The sequence below is a fragment of the Lissotriton vulgaris genome, chromosome 4_1 (genome assembly GCF_964263255.1).
Source record: "Lissotriton vulgaris chromosome 4_1, aLisVul1.2, whole genome shotgun sequence".
In the NCBI taxonomy this organism is placed as follows: Eukaryota; Metazoa; Chordata; class Amphibia; order Caudata; family Salamandridae; genus Lissotriton; species Lissotriton vulgaris.
The window spans coordinates 1111751102-1111775835 of record NC_141691.1 but is presented as its reverse complement, the minus strand read 5'-3'; the positions used below and the strand labels follow the sequence as shown (position 1 = coordinate 1111775835).

The 24734-nt window shown below is 45.8% G+C and overlaps 1 protein-coding gene across 1 annotated transcript in view; it reads right to left on the bottom strand.

Moving 5' to 3' along the window:
- The window catches only part of CTNNAL1 (catenin alpha like 1), a 974420-nt gene that overhangs the window by 370374 nt on the left and 579312 nt on the right, over window positions 1-24734 (bottom strand). Inside the window, exon 8 of the mRNA XM_086965342.1 lies at window positions 6975-7061. Within this exon, the coding sequence (XP_086821468.1) occupies window positions 6975-7061 (87 nt within the window). The remainder of the gene's footprint in view (window positions 1-6974; window positions 7062-24734) is intronic.

Sequence of the window (24734 nt, the reverse complement as noted above, 5' to 3'; positions counted from 1 at the left end):
TTTAGAAAAAAAATTGAGTTTTTTTCCCTATTGACGCACATGGAAGCTTTGGAGATTTTAGGTAGGCTACAGCTAAAATAAAGCTATTTTGGGATTAAAAAACATCAGAGTATAGCATCTGAATCAGGCCTGTTGGCATGTATTTAACATATTGTCTTATGTGCCAAGAGAGTGCTCTTTTTTTAAACGGTTTGAGTTTTATATGGTTACAATTAAGAAACCTTTATGTTCGATAAAAACTGGCACATGATTTCAAACACAAATCCCCTTTACATGCATATTGTGCTCCATGCAACCTCAGGCTGTCCGATTTCTTCAAGGTAAATCTGACATGCATCTTTTAAAGCTACGTCTCATCAGTTCCTAATCCCGCTACATCTCTGTTTGAAAAGACCAAACAACCCAAATTCAACACTTGCTCAGTCACCTAATTGGTCAATTGCTGAACTGATCAATCAATATCCACCATTTTTTCCACAAATACGCAAACAATTGGCCCCAAAAGAAATAAACAAACACACTGAGGCAACTGTAATCTTGGTTACAGACAACCTTGCCTGATTTTGCATCTTTTTCACCCTGTAAAAAGTGATTTGGAGGGTAGAAGAGACTGGGCTTAAGGATTGCTGTTCCTCTGTAGAACTCTGGTCTATGACCCCTTTAGCCACCACCGTGAATAAGTGGGGGTACAAAGTAAGGATTTATGTGTTACAAAAATGGGGCTCACTGTCCAGGGCCCCAGCCTATCCTCTCTCACTGCCTTCGTCTTTCAGGCAACTGGCCAGGGGGCGGCTCCCTATCAGAAGTGGACGAGTGGCGCCACGCCTGCTGCGAGCGCTGTAGGCAAAGACAAATAAAATGACATCTCAATGCAATTTTATTTATTTGTCTCTACATCGGCTCATGCTATGTACAGTGCGAGAGTGGGGACGGGGCTGAATCCTGCAGATGCAGGATGACAGTACTGGCCTACAATGTGTATGTCGGGTTGGCCGGCCACCTTGCAACGACCAGCCAGACTAGCGCACTGTAGACCCAGCAATCCAAAGGCTGTGAAACAGCCTGGGGATTGATGGCACAGGGCTCCAGCCTCTGAGGAAGCTCTAGGTGAGCCTGCTCCCACCAACCCTGGAGCTGCTTTCACAGAATGAAAACAGCTCCAGGATTTGTTGGAGTTGCGATCCATGAGCAGAAGGGAAGACCTTTCTTTTCTTGCTCGTGGACAGCAAACAGAAGTGCTGCACCGGTCGTTCTCCGGAATTTAGTCGTGTGCCTTCGTGCCGCACCATTTTTCATTTAAGCCAGCCACCACTGCAACTAGCCAGCGATCTTCAACTTTGTGGCCTTCTGGCTCAGGCAATATGTTGAAGTAGGATGCAGGGAAAGGTAAGGTGATGGCCTCACCTATATTTTTGCACCCTTTAGTATCTGGAATAGTCTAATTTAAAGAATGCAACCTAGACGGTCATCCCCTGCAATTCACTCCAGCAACTATCTTCTTTAAGTCGAGCCTTTATTTTGAAGGAGGTCGCTCTAGCAAGATAGAGAGGGGAACAACATGAAAAAAGTTGTATGAGATAACGCAACATTAAGTTTAGGGAAGCAAAGTAGACATGGGTTTTACGAGTTCTAAAAATATCTCAAAGCCAGGAGTCCGCTGCAGTTATATAAGTAAAACTATGTGTTGAGTAGATTTCACATTTTTTAAATATTGTTCGTTAAGAATCATCCTGGTAATGCCCAGTATTGCTCTGGAACAGAGTTTAGTTTTAATAGGGGCACTGAGATAGTTTTTAGTATGGCCACATAATACGCTGACACAGCATTCTACAAGACCTGTTCAAGAATAGGACTGGTTTGTGCATAATAAAACAGGTAAACCTTTTATTAGAGGTTTGCTTTCCTGCACATTACAACTTTGAACATGTTTTACCCAAATGATTACACTCTGGAATAGGGTTTGTGTGCATTCATAGTAGACACAGCCATTCATTGTTAGTAAATAATCTGTTTAGAAAGTGCCTGCTGAATGTGCTTTGCTTTAATGTTAACAAAACCACTGTATTTGCTGCAGCATTGGAGTACATGTTATATTAATACCTATGTGTGCTAAAATGGCAAAATAATGCCACTGAATATGATCCGCAATTTGCCTTTAACTGTGCATGATGATGACATCTAATTTGATCTTTCATTGCCACATAATTCCAGTAGTAGTGCACACGGCTTATGAGGCTTGTTGTTCTGCTCAAATTACTACAATTTGTCCCGCGTGACCCTCTCTTCAGCTTATCCTTATTTTCTCCCTGACCCCTCGCCATTTTCAAGAGTCCCCTGCCTCCTACTCGAATTTGATTGTAGCTGGTTAGAAGTTTGCTCGTTTCAAAGCATATCATAAACAAAAGATATTTATGCAGATATGCATAGGTAAATATGTTTCAGTATATTTTGAAGAACAGCTTTAGATTTCAAGGGACGTCATACAAAAAAGTATAATTCCTTTTTTTATATACTAAACATTTATCTGTTGTATTTGCACTACTCTCATCTTCTGTTTCTTCTGAATATCCATCTTTCATGTTAATGAAGATGTTGTACCACCTATAATACACTGGCATAAAAAGGCAAACAAACGCCCTGGGTTCATTTTCTCTTTCAAACAAAGATACACACAAATACATCAACCACGTGATCACGCCATTAAACAAGCACTGGCAAATAAGCGTCACTTTATAAAGTGGTTTGTCAAAACTTTGGCGTTGGCTAAACAGCATCAGGAAATAAGAAAGATAATGCCAGCCCCACTGTAAGGTATAAACATGTATGCATCACCACACATGTCAACGCATGCGTCGTGATGCTGCAATGGTCGCTTTTTTTGCTGCTTAGCTGGACCCATCCTGATGGTGGCTATCTAACCACAGGACAGGGTAGGGAACAACCGAGGAGCAGGCTGATGCAACTGTAAGTTATTAAAAGGCGTGGGGCAGAAGTGAGCAGGGAAGGGTAGAGGAGAAAGAGAAATGGAAAAACAGAGACAAAACTGAAATTCGGCTGAGTGGCCCAGGATGGACCAATAGATAAGATGGGGAAGAACTATGGTTCCCTTAATGTAATCAATGGAAGGATACATGTCATCTTATCAAAAGGATGCTAAAGTAGCTGTTCTCCAAGGGAGGGAAAACACAAAGTGAAGAACGCTACTGGAATAAGAAGCAAGCAGTCAAGATTGCCAAGAAAACCAACCAATGATAAGCAATGGCCCGACTCAAAGTCCACTGTAATTATTGGTGTACACTTTAGAAACAAGCGTTGAAAATGCAATAGGTCTCGCCTTTGATTAAGTTAAAGCCGTTTGCTTTGCTAATGGTATTATATAGCATAGCAAATGGATTTAACTTAATGAAAGGCGAGACCTATTGCATTTGAAATGCTTGTTTTTGAAGGCGGCCGCACGGCTGAAGTGCGCCTGCAACACATGTGGCAGACAATTTGTAACTGGCAGCTGTCCTGCAAGGCTTCCAGTGCGGCCTTACTGGAAAAAGTGTCAGCGCCACGTAAAAATGTATGCACCGCCAGCACCACAAAACTTGAGCACTCCTGCAATCTGAGGCAGTGAACTCACTTCACAACGTGTGCCTGCAGCATCATGCGACCAGAGCACTGGCAGCACCATTCACAATGTGTGCACCACCCAAGGCCACACAATGTACGTAGCAGACAGCATCACCCAAAATTAATGTGTGCGACAACACAATCAGACAGTCACACCCTTTACAATTTGTGGGGTGGGGGGAGGTGAGAGGGGAAGTAATGCAGTGTAAGGAGGTAAAGGAAGGTAGTATGTATGAGTAGGAAGTATATAGAGGAGAGAGGTGGTGAGGGAGGGGGGATAGAGGACGGTGGTATTGGGAGTTGAGTGTGTATAGTGGGAGTGTGGGAGAGATGAGAGGGGAAGTGGGTGGAGCACCAATCGGCTAGCCTGGAGTGTAGCTCATGCAGATTTGTAAAATTATTTAAAGCACTTTAGAGTGCAATTGCTGCAGCACGGTGTAAGACAAAGAGAAGAGTGCGCTAGAAATACCTTGTAGTGTAGCAGTGGTTAATGTCTGTAGACAGCACTGGGAGAAGCCATCCCCATTGCTCCTTCCTATTCCCGAGCTGGGTTCACAGGCAGCTGCAATGTAATGCTTGGAGCGAGACAGCAGCAGAGACACATGGAAGAGTAATAGGATTCCCTTCCTGTCATTTAAAAAAAAAATCAAAACAAAACCAAAAAACAAACATGGAGAGGGAGTTGTGGGGAGAGAGGAGGGAGGAGGGAGGAGGGAGGAGGGAGGAGGGAGGAGGGAGGAGGGAGGAGGGAGGAGTGAGTTAATTAACCGCATTTGTATTGTGGTAAATAATGGACTTTGTTAAACTGAATGCTATCACCACCTACGGCAGTTTCCATTCAGACAGGCATAGAGAGTAGCAGGGCTTTAAATGGGCCAATTCCATCCAGAATTCAGGATCAATTAATAATAGACATTAAACAGTTCCTATCGGCCCCTATACCATTGTCCTTTCCCTAACCAGTAAAAACACTGATCGATTTCTGAACAATTAATGCAAAAACTGTTAAGGTAATCCACGTTGGTGATTTAGTATATATTTCTCTTTTTTTATTGAATTTTACATTCCCTAAAAATGTTAGCCTTTGTTTTAGGATGTTGGTTTCTTTCTCTTTTTTTTCAGTGTGGCATGTTACTCTTGTACAATGCTTTATCCTAAACACCTAACGATTATTGATAAAGCCAAAAGTCATGGCTGGTTTTAGGTGTATGTTGGTTGTTGTGTATATATAGCTGGGTGCAACAGTGATGGAATGGCCTGTCGTGCACCACACCTAGGGACTGCAGCACCCCCTGCACCACACCTAGGGACTGCAGCATCCCCTGCACCACAACTAGGGACTGGTGCACCCCCTGAACTACACCCAGGGACTGCTGCACCCCCTACACCACACGTACGGACTTCAGTACCCCCCGCCTCCATGCATGAAAGGCCCGCTTTTTGCCCAGGTCGCTACAGCCCCTCTACAGGGGCTACCCTCCTGTGTAAGGCCTCTTCTGAACCAAAGGAGCGGCGCTTCAGTTAATGGAGTAGCGGCGACTTGACTTCGAACAGACGTGCAACACCCTGCTTGGTGGCATCTCCCAGTCCGTGTAATGCACACAGTGCACAGAACACGCCGCTCACTGTGGGCGGGTCTTACAGCACTGCAGGGAGCGTGACAGTGGTGCCCATCTCACAACACAGTAGGCATCAGAAGTGCTTGCCACGACCAGATCGGTGCTGGGAAAGGAAGGTAGAATGCCTAGAAGAGCGCAGCGTTCTCCAGTATGGAACTGGTGCTAGCCTGGGGAAGCGGGTGGGGGTGCACCTAACCTGCGCATGCTGCATGTCCAAACCTACTGGTGTAACACCCCTTATGACCTCACACCTGCTCTCTCGGTCGTGCCAGGGCTCGGAAACTAGGCATCATCAGGGCTGTGAAAACCAGCAACTGCAATGACACGCGAGGCTCACTGGGGGCGGAATGTCTCCCTGATGCGGCCCACGGGCACAAATCGTTCATTCACGGTGCCTGGCAGCCTGCCAGTGTGTGCCGATGCATGCTAGTCCCTGGGGCTCACTGCGGGAGCAGGCTACCTCTGCATTACATAGGGACATCGGTCTGACACCTTCGCCGTCACTTACAGAAGGCACTCCGACCGGGGCCAACCCTGATGCGCATAGACTAGAGGCAGGTGTGCAATCCGGGGCACGGAAACTTTGTTTGGGTACTCGCATAAACTGCACTTCTCCCCTTGTACCTCACTCTGCATCACAACCAAAAGGAGGGGGGCGCACTGGGGGTAGAGCCGGAAGGCAAGTATATTACCCACATGGCCGATACAAATAGGTGCATGTGTAGGGGGTAGAGCCGGAAGGCAAGTATATCACCCGCACGGCCGATACAAATAGGCGCTTGCCGCCGACCAGGCATCTCACGCGCAACCAAACCTCAGCCCAGACCCGTCAAAAGCATACCTTTGAAGCAGAGTCCTCATGCATAAAAGCTTAAGTTTTATGCCGAGTCCGCCGTCAGGAGCAGTGCAGCCGAGCCAAAAAAAAAGACCCTAGAGTGTCACGCTGCCAGTAAAGCATCCAGTCCCCGCGTGCACATCTTCTGTCCCACCACGTGCGCGCTTGGTATTGATTCCCAAAGGCCCTCGCCATGGGAGAGTAGCGCATGAGCACTGCTAACGCCAGGCGAGACCTAAAAAACGCCAAAGCTAAATGCAGGCGAGACCTAAAAACAAAATCTTCAGTGACTGAAGAACAGCAAGTCTGCTCATATTCACCACGAGGATGGACTATAGAAATGAATTAAGCGAGTCTCACCTGCTGAGAATCCCTTGGTTTTTAAATGAATACTATTAGCGCAGAAGATAAACTTGGTTATAACGGACAGGTTATTTGAAGAGTTCTATGAAGGATTTAAATGTAGGATGAAAACAGGGTAACTGCGATTCAAGTAGTTGATCAGGCACAACATTTTCTACAATATTTTTATTGAGGAGCAGATTTGCAAATTAGGTATAATGGCATTTCTTCATTTTATGTAACATGAACAAGGCTCAAATAGGTGACAGAATGCTTTACATAAGAACAGTTACAATACATAAGCACTTGGCGTTTGTTACACAGCATACGATACTTGCATGCAGACATAGTACTGAGGGGAGTATCATTCAGTCATTGACTAAACGAGTTACCTAAGATAGACAAAAACGATGGGTCGTATATGGACAGGCGCATGCTAGAGATTATCCGGGAAGTGACGTAGATGCTTTCTGTAGGTCTAGGGCTTAGAAACACTTGAATGGAACAGAATACATTTTAGACGCATCTTAAAATGCGTGCGTCATTAATGTAATTCTACTTACTTCTCTTCGCAGCTCAGTCATGCACTGGCGGGTCTTTAGAATGGCGAGTTCCAAATCCTCGGTAATCTCCTTCGTTTTCTGCGTTTGCTTTTAAGAAATCAGAAACAATATCTTAAATTAGGCACCTCGTCACCTGAAGTAATGGCACTTTACAATCAATAAGTAATCGCCCGGAAAAAAGTGTTTTCTTTTATACGTGTACATATAAATTAGATAGTTCTATAATTTAGGAACTTTGTCTCGCATGAGCGTTAAACCCTTTGTTCACATTAAATGAAACTGCTCATTACCATTAAGTAATATTTTTTATTGTTTCCCAACTCTAGAACATGAATGTTGCTGCTGATGGCAGAGAGAAAGGAAGCAGAGGGAAAGGTATAAGCCGCTACTTAGCTTAGAAAATACGTAATGTAAATATATATATTATATTGATTCTGCTTGCCACCAGGGGTATTTCTGTTTTTTAGCACTTTTAACGTTTATAATGGAAAATCGTTTCCAATGTCACATTTTTTAAGCTACATCTCTAAGTAACACACTGAAAATGCTAAACACAAAATGGAAAAGGAAAAAATAATTCAGTATTGCAGATATCCTTTCATGCGTTCATAGGAAATGCCATTCAGAAGAAAATTATCATCGACAGTATCAGAGATTCTGACTCATGTATTTTTTAACAAGCTTCAGTAGCACAGAATAGAGGCAGGGCATGCGGAGCAGCAGTGCAAGCTTCCCTGGACCCTGACACAAAGCAAAGATACAGGACAGGGGCAGCAGGGCACCCTTCTGACTCATGAGCAGTGTTCTGGGAGAAGGAGCGAGCACACCCGCAGACCTCCCTCTCAGTACCAGGAAAACAGGGAGCCGGCACTTTAAGGGGAGCACATGTCCTAATCACGTGTGAGGTGATAACAGGAGGAGACTTAAGTTTGCGCTGTTCACTGTAACTGCTGATCTTCAAAGGACTGGAAGTCTGGCTGGACAGCAAAGCTTGTCCGCAAGGCCTTTTCTGTTACCAATTCCTTAAAACACACCTTGAGTGAGGCTTGGCTCTACACAAAGGAACATTACCCTCTGGCATTCCAATGGTTGTTTGGTGTATCATTCTGCCTTATTGGAAGTGCTTCATTGGAATGCATAAGGGACAATTTTACATCTGAAAAGTACACTTAGTCATCACACTGTCACATTCACTTCCTGAGCTCCTAAAAGCATTCGATACAGAAAGCATTGTGCGCCCTCTCAAGATTGCAGTCCGAAAGCAGGCAGGCTGCGGCAGCCTGAGACACTCATACGGGCCACAAGCATGAAGACACTTATGACATAGGACACCTTCCTATTTCAAACATGACAAAGGCACACTGTGATATACCCCTTAAGAGAAAAAACTATGCAAGAATTAACAAAAAGCAAAAGAATATAAAATCGTAGCAGGTCAAACATAATTCTTCATCTACACAGGGCGTCTTCTGATGAGAGTACCCCTGTAGACTTGTTTGCTGACCACACCATTATCGTGGCCCCTTACTGGACCTCTAGCAATACCAGCCCTCTGACTCTCACTGGTGGTTAATCCATCGTTGTCATTCCATCGAAATTACGACAGTTTACAACAGTTTTGTTTCACCATCTGCCTCCCTCCACACCCACACTGCAGATTAAGACCAAGTATGGGATCACATTTTCTGACAGGCAGGAAAGTTTGATCTCAAGCTTCGCACCTATACCAATACCCTCCTGTTTGCACAAAGTAAAGAGTTATATTGTGATCAGGATTCATCTTGTTTCTCTTCCACTCTGTTCCTAGCCACATTCTCCTTTTACATTTCACAACCCACAAGCCTGAACGACATTTCAACCACTCTGGCGCAACCAGCATAAATGCTTTCCTTCCTTTGAGTGTTTTCAAGGGAACTATACCAGTCATTGAGGTTGAATGAATGAATGATACCGCCACAGAATCTCCTTAATAACCTTCTCAACAATAAACCGCTAAAGGTGGCTAGCTAGACACATCCTCCTATCAATCTGATCACCCTCTCAACCAATCCGCTTCCCAGGGGATTGGACTTGTCTTCTTGTGCACCACACCTGTTTCCTTTAAAAACGAACATTTCTCCAGATGTAAACTGCACCCCTTTAATAAGCGCAACAAGAATTTCAAGTGTACCCTCTCATACAAAGAGCTATCTAAGAAAATAAACTACACACCTCATTTTTGGTTGCGAAACACATTTTCACTCAATCCATTTTTGTGAGGATCTGGGTGTATTATATGATATGGCTGTGGGGCCTTATCGAGGAATGCACTCACAAAATCCTTACTGGGTCAAATCAGGCTTATTTGAACAACCTTAAGCTCAATCCTGGGTAGCTATGGCTTAGGAGCGGTACAACTTGAACAAAGGAATTTAGTGTAAAGCCTTTAACAGTACCAAACAACAAAATAAAAAACTCACCAAACACGAAAGAACCACACCGATTTATAAAAATAGAAAGTATTGTTATGCATTTCAAGAATTTAAGATGAGCAAAATCAACCGGAGGGTTCCGGGGATATGATTTTTCAAAGATTTTATCACGTTTAATTTCAATCACAAACAAGCACTGGTCAACACAAAGTTTGCAAACTTTTAAAAAATGTGAAAAGTCAGTACTACTACTTCGGCCTGGTTTGGGTGGCCAAATAAGACAAGAGGTCTAGGGGGCCAGTGGGGTAGACTTGGACAGTTATGTGGCCACTAAAGCATTTTACAGATGATAATGATGTGGTCCTGATGCTGGGAATGCAGGATGAAAACATGCTCTGGTTGGTTTGTAGCCGATGGGAGTGCCTTTGTGGAGATTCCTCGGTCCACGGATGATGTGGGTGACTTTGGTCACTGAGCATGGTGACCCACAAGATCCTCTTTCCGGGGGTCAGCAGCAGCTAGGGCTCTGGTTTCTGTGTACAACGGTTGTGGCAAAATCCTATTGTGGGGGCTAGTGTCCATCTGGAGTGACCAATTCAGACTCTTAGGACACTCCCAGGCCCAGTGGTCTCTGGTGCAAGTTTTGGCTGTCGAAGATCAGTCTCTCACAGATCTCAGTGGCAGCTAGAAGCACATCTTCTGCGGTGGCTAGCATTTTGCCGGTTTAGTCTACTTTAACTCTATAGTCCGTGGAACTGGTTCCTTCGAGTCTTCCTTCGAGTCTGGTCTAGGGCTGGGGGGTCAACTTTTCCCAGAGCAAGGAGCCACAGGCACAGTCCAATCTTCGCTAGCCCAACATGCAGCAGGTGTAATTCAGCAAATGGTGCAGACTCTCTTTGTGCAATTCCAAGAGCAGCAGGGCAGTCCTTCTTTGCTCCTCTTTCCAAATCCAGCATGGTCTGAGGGTCCAGGGTGCCAGCGGTGCCTTTTTTTTTTTATCCTTCTAAAGTGCCTTCAGGGGACCACACGGTTACTAGTCAATGTACTATCATGTCTCCTCCTTTTGGGTGATGACTTTCAGGTGATGTGTGGCATCTGGCACTCCTAGTGAACAACATTCTGGCCACTCTCAAGGTGTCAGGACCCTACGTTGGAGGTAAGGAACTCGGTAGCCTACCCTGAGGCTACTTGAGAGCTACACGCCCCCAGGAAAATTGATTTGGGCACTGGCCTTCTTGCTCTGTCCCTGTCTGCAGTTTGTCTGTCTGAACAATGAGCAGCCACTTGGGAGTGTTTTCACCATTTTCCCACCAAAGGCGGCTTACCTGTTGAAGCTCGCCTTTTGGGTTAACACCCTGAAGTTCTTCCTCCAAAGGGGAGGTGACACATCTCCCTGCCATGCAGTGTTGGATCCTATGCCCGGGATTCGTACACATCACACCAAAACCAGGCAGAAAGCTGGTGGTGGGTCCCAGCCAGTGTGAGGCCACTGGATCACTGGGGAACAGAATGGTAACTTTCTAAAAGTTGCCTAACTTTAAAGGTGACATTCAATTTGACCTGGGCATCAGGTCTGGTTTCATGCCACGACTAATTTGATACCTTGCAGTACTGTTATGTAGTCCCATTCAGAAGTTAGTCAGGCTAGGGTTTCAGTCGGTAACCCTATTACCTTTTCTCCAGCAAAACGACACCTTTGGGGGTTTTACTGTTAAGATATATAAGTTTATATGTCCTACTTCACAATATACAACTCCTTGCCATAGGACTCTACTGGCTTTCCTTGGGGGACACTTACATATAAGGCTAAGGAAAGGGGTGGCTTTCCTATTCCCAAATCCAGCAAAAGGCTCTAAATATTTCAAGTGGCCTTTTCCCAAAAGAACTCTGGTAAGTTTGCAGTTACTACTGGGGAATTCCTAGTTGCAACATGTGTGTATGTACTTCTAGAGGTTACACCGCGCATAACTTTATATTCAAATTTTGGCCACCAATATGTCTCACAGTCTATTTTATTTAAAATCATTCGTAGAAGTCCAATGTGTGCTTGAAAAGAAATTTGTTTCTGAGTAAAACTGGGGGAGGGTGGATACTACCATTTCACCCCACAGAATATTCAACTTTCCATAGACAATTCTAAAGCAATATTGGCAAAGCATTGTAAATCACATGCCAAACACCTTTCCTTAAGCCAACTGTCTGCATTAAATTTCCTCACCTTTTGGATAACTGGATCATGAGTCATGTCCTGCTTCTAAAGCTCCTCAGAGATGCACGATTGTTCTTCAAAATCAACTGAAGCAATTAGATATTCATCATTCTCAAACTCCATGCCAATTATATGATCTTCCTGCTCTGGCATGTGAGAGAAAAACTATTTGCCTCCTTTGCACTTTCCAGGAACTTGTTCAACCGCTAGCTAAATTCCAACAGTTTCATGCTTAATTGTTCCAGTCTTTCTGTCAATTTCTACGAATATGCACATGGTTTCCCTAACATGTAGGAAAAAAGGCTTGTATTCTTTCCTAAAGGTAAACTGGATGACCCACATGTAACATCAGACCTTCTGTACAGTGCACGTACAATCAAGCATTCCTTTATTGATAACAAAATATTGCTTCTATGCATCCCTCCAGATATGATAAGCAAACAGGCCAGTATGCTAGTACGTGCTCTTCTGTGTGGTAACAGCTCACAGCCCATGCTGACTAGCATCAACAGAAACAGAGCATGTGGTTGTAAGAAGGGAGCAATCAACAAATCGGCCTTGATGACTGCAAAAGCACATTCTTGCTCCTCATTCCAGATAACACATGTTTTTTTGTCAGCTTGGTTATGGGCTCAGCTATAGACATAACATTTAGCAAACATTATGAATAAAGCTCGCAAAGTCCAAAGACATCTTTAATGGCCTTTGCCAATCCTTTTCTAAGACTGATGCCCTTTGCACCAATGATGTTCCCTAAGAAGTTCAAATGTTTCTGACCAAAAACACATTTGTAAACATGTAAACCACTTGCATGAAGACTTAAAATATCATGTACCCAATGTGCTTGTCAGTCTTTGCGAATAATCAAAATATCAGAGTAGAAGTCAGCCCCCTTTCACACCATTTAGAAGTTGCTCCATTACTCACTGAAAGACAGATCCAGTGGATGTCAAAACAATTGATTTTTTTCTTATATTGAATGGTTTAGGGCCCTCATGTAAACACAAACAATTAGTTCATTATTTTTATTCTTGTAACCACAAAAGGAGACAACCAAGCGGAGCTATCCCGCTCAGATTGCAATTTACTAAGAGCCTGTGCCAGTCCTGGCCTTACAGTAAGGGGTACACTCTTAATCCTATGATTTCCAAGTACTGCAAAAAAAATGTAGACGACCCATACCGTACCCGAATACCGTCTAGTTCCCCTCAACAATTCCTAAAAGGTCACTGTCGCCCTTTTCAAAAATGTCATGTGTTACATTGGACACATTCTCATCGATCTGTTCAATCACTACTGCTTTCTGACATGAAAGATCTTCAGAAAATTCACAGAAGGACATACCCAGTTGCTTTTCCCAGGCAGCAAAACTACATCCAGCAAACCCTGGTGTATACTTCCTAGGATACTTTTGCCCTTAAAAGCAATATAAACCACGTCAGACACACTGCGTCCCTCGGAAATGCAATGGGTAGCACTAGGAACCCAATCAAGTTAAATTTTGTGTCTTGGAATGCCTCTTCATAAATCTCAGGTTCAAATAAGGCTTCATTCTTCGAATGTTCTAAATAGGCATTGCGCTTCATGATGATAAACTTAGTCCCCAAATCCATGAGAATATCAGGCTCCCAACTTCAGTCAGCTCCACAAGTATCAACACTTGACATACAACTCTTGACACTGGACTTACATTTCTACTCACTGGGATTTATCACTCACACTACTGACACAGTTCATTTTATTCACTCATCGTCTGGCAAAATGCCCAACCTGAATAACAGGTCTTTTTTTATGCCTAAACAGGATTTAAAAATGGCTACATGATGGCTAGACCTGCAGCGAGGTACCAATGTGGTGTAACTTTTCTTTCTTTCTAAGACACTTTTACTAAGTACATTGCAGGATCTGATAGAACGGACTGAATCACTTGACCTTTTACAAATAATGCTCATTTCTTTTTTAGAGAATTCAGCTCTGTTCGCAACTTAATTGGCTTCAGCCATAGAAGTTTTTGAAAAATACAAGTTTCTTTCTGGAAGCTCTTGCCATGAACCATACCACAAATTGATCGCTGATTATTTGGTCAGTCGAAGTCCCAAATTTTCACGAGAAAGTCAGAACCCTACATGCTGTAACATAGTTCTCCACAGAATAATCTGGTAGCTGTTCTATAGAAAATAAATTAAAACATCTCACTATGACTACTTTCTGTGAGCCAAATCATTGCTCAAGATTCTGAATAGATTTCTGGTACTCGAGTTCTTGTCCTTCTGTCGATGTGCCCTCAGTTAAGTGTTTTAAAATGCACAGGCCCTCCATACCTAGGCAGCATTTCATTTTTTTTTTCACCTCAGCACCATACAGTGGCATATTGTTAGCTCCACAGAATATATTAAGTGATCTGAACTAATCCTTCCAGCTATAGGATGTTCGCCGGGCGTGTAAAAAAATAGAGGCAGAGGGTGAACTACTTGTATTTCTGCTGTGCTATTAAGCTTGGATACAACAAAGAGTAAACGCAAAAAACTAAAATAAAAGACAAACTGCACTATGCAAACAGGTCAAACAACGAACAGGACTGATGAACAGATACATCCAAGTAAGCTGTGAGTAGTAGTCAATGCACAAAAGAAAAAATAGCATTAATTAAAAGTTGCGATAGTCTCAGCATTTAGAAAACGCACGTGTTACTATCAAGAAGAGCAATATTAAACAAATAAATAACTCCTAACGGAAGGCTAAATAGGATAGAAACCGAGTTGAAGAAAATAATTTTAAATTTGAAGGGCATGAGCACCTCAAATGCATTAAATGTAGACTGCCATAACTTTTACCCATGTGGTGTGTGCATCGCTAAAATTGAATGGATATAAACGCAGTGTATATAAGTTGCTCTTAGTAAAACATCAAATGGTATTTCTAATTCCAGATGTTGTGCGCAGCGTAATGTATACTTATCTACTGTGCAGTGCAACATACATATCATGCACCCTGTGAAGGTGTGCACATCCTAGCAATGTACATCTCTTTAATCAGTAAATTGTAACTCACCATAGCAAGTTGTGCGCACATTATCGTAAAGCACAGCCGACCATAAGCAGCTCAGTTCCTGAGTGGCAATTCATAGCCAAGTTGGAAATAACAAAAGGGGGTGTTGCTGGCCACGCTACAAGATGGCCGCAAGCAGAGGCCCAACTAGAGCCACATTTGGGGGGGGGGGGGGGGGTCTAATAAAATTTCGTGGTGGGGGGCTAATTCTTCCAGCAAGAGGCAGAGTGGAGCTGCAGGGGCTCTACGAAGGGGTGAAACCCCAACAAAGCCTCGTTAACAAGTAAATGGTCTTTTGAAGACCTGTGAAGTACTCGGGTGCGGCTGCAATAAGACGGTCGCCAGCCCGGGAACCAGTCTCAGCTCGGGTTGACACACACGACGGGGGAGGCTGAAGCCCTTTGAGCCCAATGGGCATTGGGCGCCTGGCCGCAAGTCTGTGAGGCCCTCCACGCTGATTGCCAATCACTAGCCATCCTGACACAGGGGCGGGGCTGAAAATGGCACTTCTGGCAGCCCTTGGCAGAGAAACTCTAGCAGTGTTTATGGGCGCAGTGGGGCTTGGAGCAGAGCCCCGAGACCTGAAAGAAGATGGAGACCGGAGCTGGCAGAGGCCAGTGCTTGGAGAGCAGTGCTTCCATGTGAGTGCCTCTGATATCTGCTGCTGGGGATGGAAGAGGCAATGCTAGTTGCCGCAGCAGCTTGATGAGCATAGAGAGCTGGTGGAGGGCCCAGCCACAGTGCGTCTGACCCTCGGTCCTCAGGGGGAGTAGAGCTGGTCCGATTGGCCGTGCCAGAGGTGGACAGGAGCACTGGCAGGAGAAGGGAGAGACCTTCATCTGCAGAGCTGACAACATGGCAGAGAGACAAGAGGCAGCTTGGTGGCGAGAGGACATGCCAGGCAATAAATACCGCCAGGAGACACCACGGGTCTTAACAGCCATTGTTGATAGCGAAAACAGACACTGGTGAGGGGTGGTGTGGAGACTGGCAAGGGGGGCACAACATCTGGACAACCCCCTAAAGGACTATCTCCAGCGAAAGGCCCAGTTGAGGGTAAGGTGGTGGGGGGACCACCTGCACGAAGGCTCGCTGAAGCTTGGGTGGTTGGAACGGGATTCTCCCTGGGCACCAGGGAGGACTATTTTCTTCAGAGGGCTTCTTACGGGCTATACTTACATTGAGGGCCCAACCTGGAAGCAAGCAATACAGATTGGGGTGTTCTTAGTGGGGTGGTAGCGCCTCCCCCCCTTATTTCCCGCTCCGTGGTGATAGGACATTGCACTGCTGGCATGGGAATGACTTTCTCCTTGCCTTGTTTACGGCACCCTAAATGACTTCCAGTCCCTGGTCAGGATGAGGAGGCCTCGGTCTGTCAAGGATACATCTGGATCTCAGTGGCAGGGGCCTGGGGAAACTTCACCACCGCAGGAGGGTCCGAACTACCAGCCATAGCAAGATGCACATGAGGCCCCCAAGTACTGAGAATAAACTGACTCAATATTCAGTTGGGTTCATACTTCCATACAGGTGTTGGAGGGAAAAATGGACAATATGGCCATGGACCTGAACATCCTTCATGAAGACCATCGCAAGCTGACGAACCGAGACAAATGTAACCTGGATACGCTGGGAGACATCTGTCTGCAGTTAAAGGAGCTCCAAGATAAAGTTCACCACCTTTCTGGGCGTGTGGAGAGCCTGGACGATACAGCACAGGATACAGAGGGGCACAGCTGGTGGAACAACATCTGGATTGTGGGCTTACCGGAGGGGGCAGAAGGAGCAGCTATGGTGGTGCTACTGGAAAGCTGGCTGGTGGATGAAGTGGCCCTGCAGGGTCTTTCTAAGTTCTTTTCACTGGAACAAGCCCACTGGGTACCGGCGCACCCTCTTTCGCTAGGGGCACCATCGAGGTAGAAGGCACGCATACACGGCCACATCGATGAGGCTGGCGCCATGGTTGCGATATTTCCAGACAACACAATGGCAGCATAGAAGATGCAGATTCCCTTTATGGCAGTCAAAAAGGCCACTGGGATACAGGATGTCACTATGCCTTGCTTTTCTTTGCTCACCTGAAAGTCATAGCGGAGAAGAAAACGATTGTTCTTCTACGATCTGGAGAGAGGTTGGACCTGGCTAGAATTGCTCACCGCAGGTACAGAAGAAGCTGCATGATCCAGGTCACCTCAACCAAGCGCAAACAACATAGAAAAGCAAGGCCAGGAAGACCAAACGACAGCACTGGAGAGAGCAGAGGCACTAGACCTGACATCTTCCTTCTGTGCCTTGTAAACCAGACTAGAAAGTGAACAGCGGACTGAGTCATCTCCTGGATCGACTATCACTGAGCGCACACTGGGATCTTTGAGATGTTGCCCAGAGGACACTCCATAGACAGCAGAGGACCTTCAGCTTTTTGGGGATTCTTACTAAACTGGCCTGCAACAAAGTGGCTTGTGTGCATCAACGGCGATGGGCTGAGAGGAGTGCATAAATGATACAGATGGACTGATACTGGAGGGTTTATTGATGCTTTTATGCTGCCAGTTATGTATAAGTTTGGTATACTGACTATTTCATCTTGACCTGGGGAGGGGAAGTTGGGCTTTCTTGCTATTCCTGAGCCCAAGGATAGTTAAAGAGGATGAGGTTGCCTCGTTTCAAAGGGGGAAGAAACAAAAGGCTTGTGTTGACCTACTGGATAGACTGAAGTTCATAGGTCAACAAGAATAATGCCATGGAGAATGAAGAGGGGGCATAGCAGGTAGGCTCCTGTTCTGGCTGGTTCATGCCGAGGAAAAGAGCTGGCCTACCATACAGGTGTGGACGACCACTGGTGATGGGGGCAATATGCAACAGGCCATTCATGCATTGTTCAACAATTATTACAAAGATCTGTACGATGAGCCCTTTGTGGCACAGACAGAAGGCATGGAATTCCTTCTGGAGGGTGCAACGCTCCGATTTCTAATGAAAGAAGAGACGGAGGGCTTGGGCAACCTGAAATCAAAGGCACGCTTAAAGAACAGGCATGGGTTAAGACACAGGTAACTGATGGGATCCGGATCAAGTTTTATCAAGCATTTGCCAAACTGTTAGCGCACTGGTTTGCAAAAATGTATGCAGATGCCATTGCCAGAGGACAACTTCTGACCACAACTAGGGAGGCACATGATTGTCTGTATACCCAAACCCCATGGTGAGGAGCTGGAGGTCGGGTCATACCGTTCTTTGTCCATGCCTAATGAAGGTTATAAACTCCTCAGCCAAGTGCTGACATTTTGCCTGCACCCCTATATGCACATACTGGTATATGCCACCCAGAACGGCTTCATCCCTCAGCAAAGCACCTCAGCCAATAGCAGATGGTCGCACTGAACTTTAGGGGAGATTTTGTCAAGCGCCTTCTTAGAGGCAGCCTGACATCCAGAAGCCCTTCAATATCTTACAGTGGGACTACCTGGGGAAGTCATGAACAAGATGTTTTTGGGTGCAGGATGGAGCAAATGGGTATCACTCCTTTATGCTGTACTAAGTGCACATGTCCACATGGGACGCTGTATCTCCCAGTCATTGAGCGTACACAGGGGTACCAGACAGGACTGCCATTTATCCCCAATGATATTTGCTTTAGCAGTGGAGCCGTTCATTAGTGTGGTGAGGTTAGAGGGATGAGGACAAGGCATCCCTCTGCGAGATGGTGAGCACAGCACATCATTGTAAGCAGACAATATGCTCCTGTACTTGCGGGAGAATGGCACTGGGATATTGTGGGTGATGGAGATACTTGGGGAGGCTATCAAGGCTCTGCACAAATTGGTCAAAGATGTGTGCCTTCCCGATGGTGGAAATGCATCTGTGGCCGCCGGAGCCGGCGCATAATGCTGGGATTCACTGGGAGCCCACGACCTTCTGCTACCTGGGTAGATGGATATACCATAAGGACGCTGATATCGGGGAGGGTAACCAGACGAGCACGATTATCTCTCTGCACGGGAGCTTGACATTTTGGTTGACACTGCAACTTCCCCTGATGGCACAGGTGGCGTTGACCAAGATGGTCGTATAACCCCTACTACTTTGCCACTCTCCCGACCTGAATCCCGCAAAGCTGGCTATACTCCCTTCACTAGGGGCTTAGAGAGCTGATCTAGGATGGGAAGCGACATAGGGTGTCCCTGCAGGTGTGGCAGAAATCACTGCTGGAAGGGGGCCTGGGGTTGCCAGACTTTGAAATGTATTACTATGCTGCGCAGCTGTAATGGCTGGCCAGATGGCTGGACAGGGCTGGACATGGCTGGCCTGGGGTAATTTGGAGACGAGCACAGAGAAGGTACACTCAGCATGCTGCTACTGGGGCCAGCCATATGTCCTCAGAGGAAACCAAGACTGTTGGCGGTGGCTTTACGATGCTAGGCTGGGGTGACTAAAAGGCTGGGGTGCAGATGCTTTACGCACCCGCGATTCCACGGCTAGAACTTCCCACAGCCAGAGGGAGCTATTTAATGGCATGTAGCTTGGAGGACAGGAAAGCTGTGGACTTGATGACAGTAGGAGACTGCTATGCAGAAGAAGCCCTATGCCAACTCCCAGGGGCCAAGTTTCTGATATATGGGGCATAAATACAGTCCCTGCCCCAACTTTATGGGAACCCTAACCAATAGTTTCACACCAATGACTTACTACAACCAGTTCTGACCTTTGGAGGCAGCAGACACCTTGTGTCTTGGCTATACCACGTGATGCTAGCCATGAGTCGGGAAGATTATTCAGGCTCAAGGGACAGGTGGGAGATCATAGTGGGACGTTTATTTGTGGGCCAGGAATTTAGAACATACTAAGAAGGCTTTGAGGAACAATTGATTCAAATACATGCAGTTTAACTATCTTCACACTTCCATCAGGATGGCACAGGATAGAGGAGGCTCCATGATCTTGGTGCTGTTGGATTTGTCCGCTGCCTTTGATACGGTTTTGCATGACATTCTTCTCGCTCGTCTGCGGAAGGTGGGAATAGGCGGTTCGGTTCTGGCCTGGCTAAAAAGCTTTCTCTCGGGTCGATCACAAACCGTCAGGTTGGGCTCCCATCAATCAATCTTTAGGGAGCTCACTAAGGGGGTTCCACAGGGCTCATGCCTAAGCCCTACACTTTTTAATGTTTATGTGGCCCCCTTGGCGGATATTGTGAGAGAATATGGGTTCACTCCAATATCGTATGCTGATGATACTCAGCTTCTGTTCCCCTTCCATACCCTGACACCGGCAATCAAACAGGCATTTGCCACCGTATGAGAGCAGTATCTGACTGGATGGCCTCCAATTGCTTGCAATGCAATGTAAGCAAGATGGAGGTCGTGCTTTTTGGGGACGCCCCCCTCTTGTGGTCACCTGAGTGGTGGCCCCCGGATTTAGGATCTGCTCCTCTCCCTAAGCAGACAGTAAAAAATCTGGTGGTGTGGCTAGATCAGGCGCTATTACTAAAGGAACATGTGAGTCTGGTGGCGGGAACCTGTTTCAGGACCATTGGGCTCCTGAGACGTGTGTTCCCGCTCCTGGATGACTGTTACAGGAAAACACTGGTCCAGACACTGGTCGTCAGTAGATTGGACTACTGCAACAGACTACTACTTTCTGCCAACGAGGAGCAATTGAGTCGTCTGCAGGTGGTCCAGAATACTGCTGCCAGATTAATTCTGGACGCCCCTCCTAGGTCCTCTTCACGCCCTCTTTTGCATAAACTCCACTGGCTGCCCATTCGCCAGCAAATCGAGTTCAAAGTGTGCTGTATAATCTACAGATGCCTTCAGGGATCTGGCCCTAAATATCTGGCTGAACTATTTCAGCTGTATATTCCTACCCGTTCATTGTGCTCTAGTAACCTATTATTGTTACAAGTCCCTCGGATCAAGAAGGCAAGACAAGGGGGCCGTGCCCTGTCCTATAAGGGCCCCACTTTGTGGAACAATTTACCCCTTGTCCTAAGACAAATTACTAACATACAGGCCTTCAAGAAATCCCTAAAAACTCATCTGTTTCCAGCTATACAAGATCTTGGCCTCCCTATGATTATGCTTCTGCTCTGGCATCTTGGAAGACCATAAGCGCGGAAATACCCTCCGGGTCGATTCCTTCGCTATAGAAGAATACAAATAAATAAATAAATATCGTACACCTCACTGACTGACACTGTGAAGTTAATTACCGGTCAAAGTTGTCCCAAATGTGTCCACATGGACGCAAATTTCAGACATATGGTGAGCTACCCAGTGATGACACAATTCTGGGAGGGGGTGGTGTTGGAATTGAAGCGCACCTTAAACTGTCATGGCCTGGGAAATACCGAGATATGCCTATTGGGTATTTTTTGGTGACAGCCTGCTAGGAAAGTGGGCAATAAATTCCTTGACCTAGCGCTCGGAGTAGCATGCAGAGACACAGCCAGACACTGTTGGTCTCTGGATGCACCTCTGCATAGTTGGGGGAAGGCGGAGGACCTCTGCATAGTTGGGGGAAGGCGGAGGTCTTGAATTGGGGGAGAGCGAAGAAGATGGCACTGTGCCTACAGGATTATAGGGGACTTTGAAAAAAATCCAATAATGGATCTTTGGCAGGAGGTGGTGGCTATCTTTGACAATGCGGGAGAGGATTACATGAATACATGGGACTTCAGGGACAGAGGCACGCACTGGGAACTGAAGAGAGATATGGGATGGGTACAGCCACATGATGGGACAACAGAGGGTCCCCTCTTTTCACCACTGTGTCACAGGTCTCCTAGCGTCTACTAGAACCCTCTCTTCCACAGGTTCCTCCATACTTGAGGGTATTTATTGGCTTGGGATCAGTTGAAATTCAGTTAGATGAATGTTTGGACTATAAAAGGAGATGTTCAAGTGGCATGTGGAACATTGTACTATTTATTGCACTGTGAGCTTTGTTGAATAAAAAAATCAATAAAAAAATATTTTTGCCTACCGCAACCTTTGATCATGTTTCTTTAGGTAGGAAGCACACAGGAGAGCACCTGTTTCCATGGTCAATGGGGCTTGTATCTGCCTCAGTAGATCGATGTACCAATCACCGGTGTGGATGGTCAAGAACTGGAGTACATTGTAAGGCTTCCCTTCTAAGCTCCTTGACTCACCCAGGATGCTTCCTTGATTTACTGAGCCACAGATAATGTGACAGGAATCAACATAGGAGGCAGCCAAACAATGGTGCAATAAGTGTTAGTTTCTAGAAATTAAGCACCCAGCCATGTGCGCTTCCAATGTACACTGTAGAGTTGACTTACTAATACTTAAAAATTGAGTGCCTACATTGTAGAGTCACAGGGGTGCTCCTGGAAGCCATACAGTTTGTCATGTATGTGGGAGGTGTAAATGCACATTGCATCCGCATAGGACATTTACCTAGCAGGTCACAGGTACAATCTCTACATCATCTACCATAGCCATACAGGAAAGTTAAACAGACCAACTTTTGTATCTACTATGTTGGGTTATGCACACGGTCTGTGGCACTGAATAGTATATCAAAGTACAGTAATATTTGCAGCAACAATAGGGTCCAAAATAATCCATGGTAACCACACAGAAAATGTAGTTTTGTTACAATCATCAACTTATAGCTGTCTGATATGTGAATAACATATTATATCCCCTTCCCAAGCTGAGAAACCGAGGTTGCCTTATCTAACTTTAAATGGACTAGAACATGGCTTCCAGAATCTTCTAATCAGCACCTCAGTACCGTGGTAGTAGGTGACACTAGCCACGTATTCTTTGATACAATAATCTAAATGTTGGGATGACTCAGCCAGATTTAGCCAGGTGGCTTAAAACTATAATCAGGAGGGGCCCTCATTAAAGCTCAATCTTTCTAACCGGGCACCTTTAATACTCTCATTTCATATTTCTTTTAGGGCCCGATGTACGACCCGTTTTAGTGTTGCAAATAGAGAATTGGGCCGTTTACAACAATTGTAGGCCAAAAAAATGTTTCTTTATTTTTGTAGCAATGGTGGCATGCTGCGCTTTAAATGAACATGTTTAAAAATAAAGTGCGCCATACTGCGATTGCTACAATAGTTAATTGTGGATGCGTTAACAATTGGTGTGTGCACTGATGGCTGGTGGTGTGTGCGCCTGTAGAAATTGTGCACTGATGGTGGTGGTGTGTGTGCCTCGTGAAAGCGTGCACTGACGGCTGGTGGTGTGTGTGTGCCTGGTGATAGCGTGCACTGACGGCTCGTGGTGTGTGTGTGCCTGGTGAAAATGTGCACTGACGGCTGGTGTTGTGTGTGTGCCTGGTGAAAGTGTGCACTGATGTCTAGTGGTGTGTGCCTGGTGGAAGAGTGCACTGACGGCTGGTGGTGTTTGCACCCGGTGGAAGCGTGCACTGACGGCTGATGGTGTTTGTACCCGGTGAAATCGTGCATTGAGGACTGATGGTGTCTGTGCCTGGTGAAAGTGTGCACTGTCTGTGTGGTTGTATGTGTGGTTGTGTGGTTGTGTGTGTGTGTGTGTGTAGTGTAGTGTGTGTGTGTGGTAGTGTGTGTATGTGTTTGTGTGTTTGTGTGTGGTTGTGTGGTTGGGTGTGTGTGGTTGTGTTTGTGTGTGGTTGTGTGGTTGGGTGTGTGTGGTTGTGTGTATGTGTGGTTGTGGGTGTGTGGTTGTGTGTTTGTGTGTGGTTGTGTGTGGGTGGTTGTGTGTGGTTGTGTGTGTGTGGTTGTGTGTGTGTGTGGTTGTGTGTGTGGTTGTGTGTGTGTGGTTGTGTGTGTGTGGTTGTGTGTGTGTGGTTGTGTGGTGTGGTTGTGTGTGTGTGTGTGTGTGTGTGTGTGGTTGTGTGTGGTTGTGGTTGTGTGTATGTGTTGTGTTTGTGGTTGTGTGTGTGGTTGGATGTAAATCATGAGCAGTGTTCAGCTAAGCTCAGCAGACATAGTAAACACTTCTATTAACAGCCGGCATGCAAAGACAACAAGCTAAATAAAAATATGGGCAGTAAGTGGGCGGGCCTTCAAAGCCATACTCCACTACTGCATGCCTCGCAGCATTGCCTCTCCCTAGTACACACTGATTGACAGTGCAGAAGAATTGCATCACCTGTCAAGCCCCAGGTTAGAAGACCCTACCACCACAGGCCCAATATCAACAGAAATTTAACTATATTAAAAGGGTCAGTTTGCCGTTTGCCAACAACACAACATGTTTGAAAAGGCTACGAAAGCAGGTAGTTTCCTCTAGTCTACAATGATGAAAATGCAAGTCCACACAGCCATCAATCAAGAGTATGAGATACTACACCTAGCCTACATTTTGTGATTTCATACACATTCCTTTCTACCCCTAGTCTTAAAGAGTCATGAAAACAGCAGCAAGAACCAAGGCGCCATGTTTGATTTCTGCAGTCCACCTCCTTGACCTTTTCCCAAAGCCCTTATTTGTAAAAAGACTGTTGAAAGTTAAGGATAGAAGATTTTTATTATGAGTCGGTAACATTAAATCAAGAAGAGTGGGGGAGTATAACTGACTGAAACAATGTGACTGGCGCTGTGTGAGTGAGTGTTGGTGACTGGAGGTGTGTGATAATGGTCTGGAGTGACTGTGTGTGTGAATAAGTGAAAAGGTTGAATGGCTGAGTGAGTGGTGTGCGGCTGAACGGTATTCCGTGAATTGAGTGGCGCTTTCAGAGATTGGGTGAATGATTCACTGTGGCTGAAAGAGTTAATAAATGAGGCAATGAGTAGGTCGGGGACTTGCGGCTCAGATTTCTTGAGTAGCGCTCAAGTAGCGATTGGGGTTTCCATGCTACTAAAAGGTAGGCGGCATTCATTTAAAGCGCCTGCAGTTCCTGGTCTGCATCTGCCCCTGGTGAACATGTCAGGGTGTATGCTATTACCTATCTGGACAGACTTCGAGCTCTCGCCCTCGAAGGATAACAGGTCGTGTGTGCCCTGCCTAGGTCCCAGCACCGTGCCCACAGACCAGGACCAAGCATCCCCACGGAAGAGTGTGGCACATGTGCACTGGAAACCCCTAAGCACTAGACCAGCTCGGGCTGCCTCAGACTGCAGCACGCCTGCGG